General features: G+C 45.1%; 1 protein-coding gene across 2 annotated transcripts in view; it reads left to right on the forward strand.

Annotated features, from left to right (window-relative positions):
* Positions 1 to 9,254, forward strand: part of SHH (sonic hedgehog signaling molecule) — a 39,886-nt gene extending 30,632 nt beyond the window's left edge. For both annotated transcript variants that reach the window (XM_083406663.1, XM_083406662.1), the window contains exon 3: positions 7,311 to 9,254. In XM_083406663.1, the coding sequence (XP_083262789.1) occupies positions 7,311 to 8,014 (704 nt within the window). In that variant the 3' untranslated portion in view covers positions 8,015 to 9,254. The remainder of the gene's footprint in view (positions 1 to 7,310) is intronic.
* Positions 9,255 to 9,845: the final 591 nt, after the last annotated feature.

A 9,845-nucleotide genomic window follows, 5' to 3' on the forward strand; every position in this document is an offset into this window, starting at 1 on the left:
GGCCGTGGGCCATTCAAGCACGGCAATAGCTGAGGTGAGGCCAGCAGATGGCTGCTCCGGCTAAGGAATGTTCAGAAACAAGCACGCAACCCAAATGTGGTGTGGTGGTTAAACTGTTGACTAGGACCTGGGAGACCTGTGTTCAAATTCTCACTCAGTCCTGAAGCTCACTGGGTGATCTTGGGCCAGTCACTTTCTCTTAGGCCACCCTACCTCACAGGGTAGTTGTGAGGAAAAAATGGGGAGCGGGAAAACCATGTGTGCCACCTTTGAAGAAATGTGGAAGAGAATTCTAATGACGTTTTTAAATTTGTGACATAACAGTTTTTGTTTAAAGATGGCTTCGTTTTGGAATTGGAACATTTCTGGTTTAAAAAACAGCAATAATAATCAGCAGCAACTGGTGCCCTTGATATTGTTCCAAACACTACCCGCTTGGCAGACCAAAGCAGCACCCACACAAATGTTTCCTTGGCTCAGGGTGAATTTTTCAAGATCACTATCTACACGCTTGAAGTGTTCATGGAAATTAAAAAAAAAATCCCCTTTTGATTTCTGTGAGTGGCATTCAGCTCTGTTTTGTTCAGAGTAGACCTCTTGAAATTCATAGACCTAACTTAGTCATGTTCATTCATTTCAGTGGGTTTAGTTCAGGCATAGGCAAACTCGGCCCTCCAGATGTTTGGGACTACAATTCCCATCATCCCTGACCACTGGTCCTGTTAGCTAGGGATCATGGGAGTTGTAGTCCCAAAACATCTGGAGGGCCGAGTTTGCCTATGCCTGGTTTAGTTGAATAGCTCCCTATGATTGTGATCATGGCAGGGTGCTTATAGGGGTGGGGGGATAGTGTGGAAGGCTAACTAAGGGGGACACTTTTCCATTAGCAAAAGATTGAATGCATGGCTCAGAAAAAGGATAGATTTGCCCATTCATATGTATAGATGCACATTTAGAAAGCATTGCTAGAGCTGAAATATAGCTACAGCACATGACACCACTACAATCAGATACCCTGTGTGTCTGAGAACAATTACTGGGCATTTTCCATCTTCTCTCCCTTTTTACAGTTCTTGATGGACTTGAAACTGAGAACTCTAAAAAAGAGTTGTAGGGCACATGTTCACCTGGTGTTTACTTTTGACTAGATTGCAGTTAAATCAGCTTGGGATCCAGGGCTAATTCAGTCCCTCCTCCTCTCAGAATGACCCGTGGTTGTTGTTTTTTAGGTGGGGAGGTTCTTCCTATGCCCCTCTTGCCTTCTAGCAAGGGAGTCTGGGTTGCTCTGAAACTTCTGAGTTGAGATGTATAGGGTTTCACTGTGAGGGAATATGTTCATTATATAACTAGGTTAAACCTTAAGAGCATAAAAACTGGCCTATTCAATGTACATATTTCTGATTATAATCTTTAAAAATGCACAGAGCAAGACAGACAGTGTTAAGCATTGAATTGTTGTTGTTGTTAGGACATTTTAAAATATAAGTTCAGTCAACAAATTCCGGTCACCGGGGGCCTGTTTTTGATTTGATTCATCATATCCATTCACATGCAACTCTTAATTCAATGATAATAAAATATTAAACTGAGGGAGGGGGGAAATAAATGGATCCCTGGACGTGAAACCCTGTCTATAAACTCTAGCTTAAGTGAGCTGATTTTAAACTCTGGACTTACCGTAATGCTCATGTACAGATCCCAACCCCACCCTTTTGATGCGTTTTCCTTCACTTGCTGAACTCGAAAATGTGGTGAGCCCTGCTCTCCTACTGAGTAGGGCTCAGGACGTCTGCCTCACGATTGTTCCCTGACAGCACCATTGCATAGAAATGCGGCAACCCAACCTTAGAAGCAGGGCTGGATTTAGGTTTGATGAGGTCCTAAACTACTGGAGGTAATGGGGCCCTTTAGATGTCCAGCTGCCCTTTGTCAACAACAAATTGTCACTGTTTTTTGGTAATTGGTAATTGTCACTGTTTTTTGGTAATTTATGGACCAAATAGGTATCTAAAGCCATTTGCACATAACAAAATATGTATTTTATCAACGTACTTGTTGAAAAGTCCATGCAGAATGCAGAGTCCATGCAGAATGTAGGCACCCTATATATAGAAATGGGCAAACCAGTGATATTTTAGGGAGCAGGCATTACTTACATCACAGGAGCCTACACATCACAAAACACTGTTGCTGTATGTAGGCTTTATTTTATTTGCTTTTTATCTTATATTTTGGAAATGTACATCCAGGTTGTTTTTCCTTTATTTTTTGGGGGGCCTCCAAGAGAGTGGGGCCTTAAATATAGCTTATTTAGCTTATACATAAATCCAGCACTGCTTAGAAGGACAGCTGGTTTCACATCCTTGAGTTCAAGCCTGGGATAGGAGAAAAATTCAGTTCCCTTTACATTCAAGTTCCCCACAGCACCAAAATGCAGCCATCCTTAGAAACGTTTACTTCCCTGAATTTTGCAATGCAGTTCTTCAACCCAAAAATGCGTGTATGAAGGGGCGAAGGGCATATATGAAAGAGTTGCTAAAATAGGGAAAATATAAACATTTTCAAAATGGGGTGGGTAAATGTTATTAATGGGAGCAACTGCATCCAAAGATACGAACACTAAAATGTTGGCTGATTTTCATGAGTTGCGAACTGCTGCAGTGGAAAAACAAGAGACATCAATGAAGCCAAACTGACAGGTCCTCCCATCCCGAGTGAAAGCCAATCTGTGTCCCCATCGCACACCTTACACCGGCAACCCCGGGGCAGGTGTCTCTAATGTGCGAACTTTAAAGACAAAAGGAAAAAGGGCAACGCTGCCTTGGGTGGGGTTCCCCTCCCCCGCTGCTTTTCATTGTAATCACTTTGTGTGAGTAGCATCTGGGCAGCTGAGAAAGGGAGAAGAAGGGAGAGCCCCTTAACACTTTCTCTGCTCCTTCTTTCATTCCACTGTGATGCGTGCTAACTTCATAGGTAAGAGAGCAGGTGTATAAACATGCACGGGTGGGAAAGGAACAAGGCGGGAGGGAGATTAGATTTCAAAGCTTCCTAGCCTGTCCTGGGAAGGAGGCAGGCATGTTTTGCTAGAAACTCCTCGTCTGGCATTATAATGCACCTCCACTCAGCCCGGCATTGTTGCCAACGGTAGGGGTTTTCCCAGCATTTAATCTTAAAAAAAAGAAAGGAAAAAAAGAGGCGTAGTTGCAAGGCTCAGTGCTACACTCTTGAATCTGGAAGCTGGTCTCCTCACCCCAGATATGCAGAGAGAGACCATGGCTATTCTGTCCCATTTTAATTTAGCTGGTGATTTAGCATTTAGCCCAGGCATCCTCATATTCAGCCCTCCAGCTGTTTTGGGACTACAACTCCCACCATCCCTAGCTAACAGGAGCAGTGGTCAGGGATGATGGGAACTGTAGTCCCAAAACATCTGGAGGGCCGAATTTGGGGATGCCTGGTTTAGCCTGTTCCAACGTACCAGTGAGGATAAAAGCAGGAAGGGCTGCGGTTGTGGCAATAGGAGTTATGTGGGAAATGACGGCAGCAAGCTCTGAGAATCAGTAATGTGGCCGCAGCTGGGATTTTCCCAGTCTCACCTAGGCACCGAGCGTTTAAATACAAAAAGGACAGGCAGGAAGTAATCAACCTGAGATATTTAATACCTATGTCCAGTGGTGAGGAGACGAGGCTTTCCTTACGCACGTTCCAAGCACTCCCTTCTTAATTATTCCTCTGGCATTCAAGGCAAGTTCCTGGGCTGATCCCTACTCAAATTAAACCCTGGATTTTCCCTTGCACTTAGGAATGTATTAGAATCATAATTACAAGTAGCGATCTAGGAGCAGACATGGACCCCAGCCAGGAGGAGAGGGAGCTTTGCAGAAGCAGCTCCACTTTGGTGCAAGATTAGCAGCAAGGTGAATAAGCCAAGTGAAGGCATCTGCTTGCAGGGCCACCTGAAGGCCCATTGGCCCATATATACGATATACAATATCTTTGTTGTCATTGTCCCAGGCAGAAGAATGAAATTGAAAAACTACATAAAACATTCAAAAACCCCTAAAAACCCTGAAACCCAATTTTAAAATACACTATACTATAGAGACCCCTTATGCTGCGTTTAGAACCAGAATTGCATTTGTGTAGAAACTGTTTCTCAGGTGGCTAGTCCTGGCCTTTATAACCCTATACTGGAGAGCCAGTGTGGTGTAGTGGTTAAGAGCGGTGGACTCGTAATCTGGTGAACCGGGTTCAATTCCTCGCTCCTCCACATGCAGCTGCTGGGTGACCTTGGGCTAGTCACGCTTCTCTGAAGTCTCTCAGCCCCACTCACCTCACAGAGTGTTTGTTGTGGGGGAGGAAGGGAAAGGAGAATGTTAGCCGCTTTGAGACTCCCTAGGGTAGTGATAAAGTGGGATATCAAATCCAAACTCTTCTCTTCTTCTTATACCTTATACCTTCTTCCAGAAGGCAGAAGCTGAAAGAGATCATTTCCAGGGTGCGTACTATCCTGCGCTATCTCTGCCGCTTTCTTATGGCGCCAGGCAGCATAGATTTGATCTAAGGTGGGAAGAGTGCACCCAATTATTCTCTCTGCAGTCTTTACAACCCTGGACAGCATTGTTTTTTCCCTGGCCGTGCAGCTCCCAAACCACACACACAGACCATAAGTTAATACACTTTCAAGACTACAATGGTAAAATGCCACCAACAGGCCCCATCACTCTCCTGCTGCAGAGCAGAGCCGCCCCCCCCCCAAGACTCCTGCACCTGTTATCTCGCTCCCCCACACAGGGGATGCAATAGAAGCAGCATAGTGCTTTTGTTGGAGTCACACAGAGCCTCTGCCCCAGCAACAAAAGGATGACTGTGCTCTGCTGGAGGGGATTGAATGGCAATACTCTTAGTCAGGGACCATTTTCAGGAAGGAGGAGTGAAGGAGGAGTCAGCCCAATTCTCTTAGTGAGCTGCCAGAAAGCCCTTTTCGTCACAAACGTCAGTCCTTCCCTGGGCCAGCTCCAGGTTTGACGGGAGCCCTGAGCAAAGCGACAACAGTGGGGCCTCCTGCTGCGTCAGTGTGTCGTGGTGCGCTCTGGTTGTGGTGGCAGCACTTCAGGCAATGCTGGGCTGGATCTAGACACGTCCAGAAAGCGTTTCAGGAAAATGCGTTGTAAACCTCAAAGTGGGATATATCACTTGGCGAAAGATGGAACCCCACAGCGCCATCTGGTGTCACAGTGTTATAACGCATATAAAATGCTTTTTCTTTACTAATGTAGCCTGGATGGCTGTATCTAACCACCCTATCATAGAGTTGGAAGAGAGCACAAGGGCCATCGAGTCCAACCCCCTGCCAAGCAGGAAACACCATCAGAGCACTCCTGACATATGGTTGTCAAGCCTCTGCTTAAAGACCTCCAAAGAAGGAGACTCCACCACACTCCTTGGCAGCAAATTCCACTGTCGAACAGCTCTTACTGTCAGGAAGTTCTTCCTAATGTTTAGGTGGAAACTTCTTTCTTGTAGTTTGGATCCATTGCTCTGTGTCCGCTTCTCTGGAGCAGCAGAAAACAACCTTTCTCCCTCCTCTATGCGACATCCTTTTATATATTTGAACATGGCTATCATATCACCCCTTATCCTCCTCTTCTCCAGGCTAAACATGCCCAGCTCCCTTAGCCGTTCCTCATAAGGCATCATTTCCAGGCCTTTGACCATTTTGGTTGCCCTCCTCTGGACACATTCCAGTTTGTCAGTGTCCTTCTTTAACTGTGGTGCCCAGAACTGGACACAGTACTCCAGGTGAGGTCTGACCAGAGCAGAATACAGTGGCACTATTACTTCCCTTGATCTAGATGCTATACTCCTATTGATGCAGCCCAGAATTGCATTGGCTTTTTTAGCTGCCGCGTCACACTGTTGGCTCATGTCAAGTTTGTGGTCAACCAAGACTGCTAGATCCTTTTCACATGTACTGCTCTCAAGCCAGGTGTCACCCATCTTGTATTTGTGCCTCTCATTTTTTTTTGCCCAAGTTTATGTACTTCTGCAAATATTGGGTACCCCTCACCCCACAAGCCTGCTGATATTGCCCACTTGGGCGTGGAAAGTTCCATTTTCGATTTGTAAGAATTGGCTCTCACAGCCTGAACATCAGAAACTCTTGTTTCTGGCTTTGAGGGACAGAAAAACTTGCAGCCAGGCTATCTTGTAGGAAATATCTTCAGCGGTGCTTTGTTGCCATCTTGTTGAGTAATATTTTTTGGTTTTAATGCTGTTGTTGTGCTTTATTGGAATATTTGTACCCTGTCTTGGGAAACTTTGCGTTGAAGGGCAGTTTAACAACAACAACAACAACAACAACAACATTACGACTAAGAGCCAGTGTGGTGTAGTGGTTAAGAGCGGTAGTCACGTAATCTGGGGAACCGGGTTCGCGTCTCCGCTCCTCCACCTGCAGCTGCTGGGTGACCTTGGGCCAGTCACACTTCTCTGAAGTCTCTCAGCCCCACTCACCTCACAGAGTGTTTGTTGTGGGGGAGGAAGGGAAAGGAGAATGTTACTATTAGAGAAGCCACAGTAGAATTAGTTCCGATGCTTCCAATGTTTATTTTAAATTGAGCCAAATTTGAGAGGGACCTATTGACTTTGGTGCACATTATATCAGAACAACTGGCTAGAGAGTTACAAAAGCCTGTGTCTCTCAGATCCCTGTTCCTTGTAAATTCAACTGCGTTGCACCATGTGATGTCATAGAAATTGTGCAGAAGGAGGAGCTAGAGAGATACAGGGTGGCGGCAGTTTAGTATCCCTGATAACTCTGAGTTTCACTTGTGTTGTTGCTAGGAATTGCTTGTTGTTGTCAGGCTTCCGGGAACCGGCTTCCTCCCCCGTGGCACTCAGAATGGTGGTGCTCCCAATTAAGGATCCCACCCGCTTCTGTCCCTATTAATCTACATCACTCCTACATTGTGTAATCTGAGCTTGTACCCGCTGTGCTTTCTGTTCTGCCACTTTCTGAGCTCTCCAGCGTTCACTTTGGTGAACGCTGCCCAGAGACTGTGAATCTGTTAACCCTCTCTCCCCCAGTATTTCTTCTCCTAGCTGTTCCCCATCCAGTATTTCCCAGCTTCTGCCTTCTGAACTATGTCCCTCTGCAAACCACTGATCCAAATCCATACTCTCCTCCTGCTCCTGGTAAAATTCAGGATCCGGATTTCGATAGGTCCCTGACAATTGTCCCAATTTGTTCTGTTTCTCATTGGTGCCCTTGCTTTCTTCTAACACTCCTTCCCTTCTTCCACCTCCAGAGAACTCAGTGGCGGCCAAATCGGGCGGTTGCTTCCCTGGATCGGCCTGGGTGAACCTGGAGCAAGGGGGCACCAAGCTGGTGAAGGACCTCCACCCTGGAGACCGGGTCTTGGCGGCCGATGTCCAAGGGCAGCTGCTCTACAGCGAGTTCCTCGCCTTCCTGGACCAGGAGGAGCCTCCCGTCCGCAAGCTTTTCTACGTGATCGAGACCCGACGGCCCCGGGCACGCCTCTTGCTCACGGCGGCTCACCTGCTTTTCGTGGCCCCGCCGCAGAACCACTCCAAGCCCCAGCCTGTTTTCGCCAGCCGCGTTCAGCCGGGTCAACACGTCTACGTGCTGGGCAAAGGGAGCCAGACACTGTTGCAGGCCGAGGTGCGCAGCGTGTCCCTGCGGGAAGAGGCCTTGGGTGCCTACGCCCCGCTCACTGCTCAGGGCACTATCCTCATCAACCAGGTGCTGGCGTCGTGCTATGCGGTCATTGAGGAGCATAGCTGGGCCCACTGGGCGTTTGCCCCTTTCCGAGTCACTCACGCTCTCCTGGCGATGCTGTACCCCAGTGGCCTCTCCTCCCCGGTCCTTTTCCCAGCCGCTGCCCTGGACGACGCCCCAGCAGGAGTCCACTGGTATTCCCGCCTCCTCTACCACATTGGCCGCTGGGTATTGGATTCTGAGATGATACACCCACTGGGCATGGCCAGCTGAGGGGGACATCTCTCCACACCCCACCTTGACCTGTCATAAGAACAGAGAATCACCTTATGTAAACTTCTTGGTGTTGTGAGCCACTCTGAGCATGGTTTACCATGGGAAAGTGGCCTGCAAGTGAACAATGACGATGATGAAAATAGTACAAAGGGCGGGGAGGGGAGAAAACTAAGATGAAGAAGGAAAGAAAGAGAATGAAAGACTTTAAAACAATAATAATAATAGTAGGACAGTCCAAAGTAGACTTTAAGGAGCAGGAAGAGCCCAGGAATACCCCCCCCCAGTTTAGTTGAGAAATATATATATTTTTTATTTGATTTCTATTTTGTTGTCTGTTTGATTGTTTCGTTGTCCTCATCTCCTGGATATTTATTTGTTTGGTATTTTGAAATAGATGTTTTAAAGGATATGAACCCGACCTTCAAGAGCCTTAAATAGTTTCTTTGATAATTTATTATCATGTGAACTGTACACTCAACGGGGAGAAGAAAATTATTTTGCAAGGCCAAGCAAAAGTGCACAGAGTTCTATTTTTCTATGTGTGACACACGTCCAGACTTTCCAAAAGTAAAACTTCTGTCCCTCCCATCTGTACGTTGCTTTGCTCTTCTACAACAGCGAGTCCTGGAACAAACGAAAGACATACTACTCCATAGACGGGGGGGAGGGGGTCCGTAAATTATATTTTTATACACAGAATTGTAAATTCAATTTTTTTTAGAGAGAGAGAGATCAATACTTAACAGTCACATTTCATTTTTTTTGAAATAGTGTAAAATATAAGAATATATTATTTTAATTTAAATAGTATCAAATGTAATGTCAGCTTCTGTATTGTTTCTAATTGTCTTTGGAAATATTTTGCTTTGTATAAAAGATAACAGCCGTCCCTTTTCAACCACACTCTTGGAACGCAAGACTGTTACACACACCTTGATTCATTTGCAAAACTCTGGGGAGGTGGGGGAGAAACTCTCTTATTTTTACCTTCAAAATCAAGAAGAAGAAATTTATGAGAAAATATTTTTTAAAAAGCGCACATGTTGGCTATTATGTGACAATGGAGAATAGTTTGTACAGAGGAGCGGGGGGGAAAGGATGTTTTGCATTAATAAACTGATAAATAACCGCTGTCAATTTACTAAAATGTATTTTTGAATATTTTGTAATAGTTTTAATAGTTTTATAGAAATAAAATGTGCCATGCACAGTCTGGTTAGTATATAATAACAAAGGATTCCTGGTGCATCACATTGTTTTTTTCTTTTTAAACTGCTGTTGAGGTAGGAAAATGTGAATATCTGACATCCCCATTCCAAGGGCTGCTGTATGGCCAAAGCTCTCTCGTTATTACTTAGTCCCCTTCTCAAATAACGTAGTCACCTTTGAACACTCCCGCGGCCATTTCCAGAGCTGTGCTAAAATCTCCGATCTTTAGGTAACTGAGAATGGATGAATCAGTCAATTTCAGTTTCTCTAAATTTCTGCAGCCATCTGCATTTTTTAAAAAATAATAATACTCATGAAGATTCATCAGTATTTTAGCGTAAATTTATCCCAATGTACACATTTTTATATGCGATTTTGACTAATATACACATCTCTGCAAGTCGTTTCCTTTAGCACAATGCTCTTTTTTTCTATATTATGCTCACTAATGTATTCCTTTGCACATACACTTTTTATCCAAATATACACATTTTTGCACACATTGATTGGTTGGAGAACTGATTTGGAGATGTGTGAATTTCAAATAATTGTGTTTTGGTTACTATCCAGATGCAGATATTGCCCTAGACGAGGGGGTCTTCCATATTCTGCTGGACTC

This window comes from Podarcis tiliguerta (genome assembly GCF_965153285.1).
Source record: "Podarcis tiliguerta genome assembly, chromosome: 12".
Lineage (NCBI taxonomy): Eukaryota > Metazoa > Chordata > Lepidosauria > Squamata > Lacertidae > Podarcis > Podarcis tiliguerta.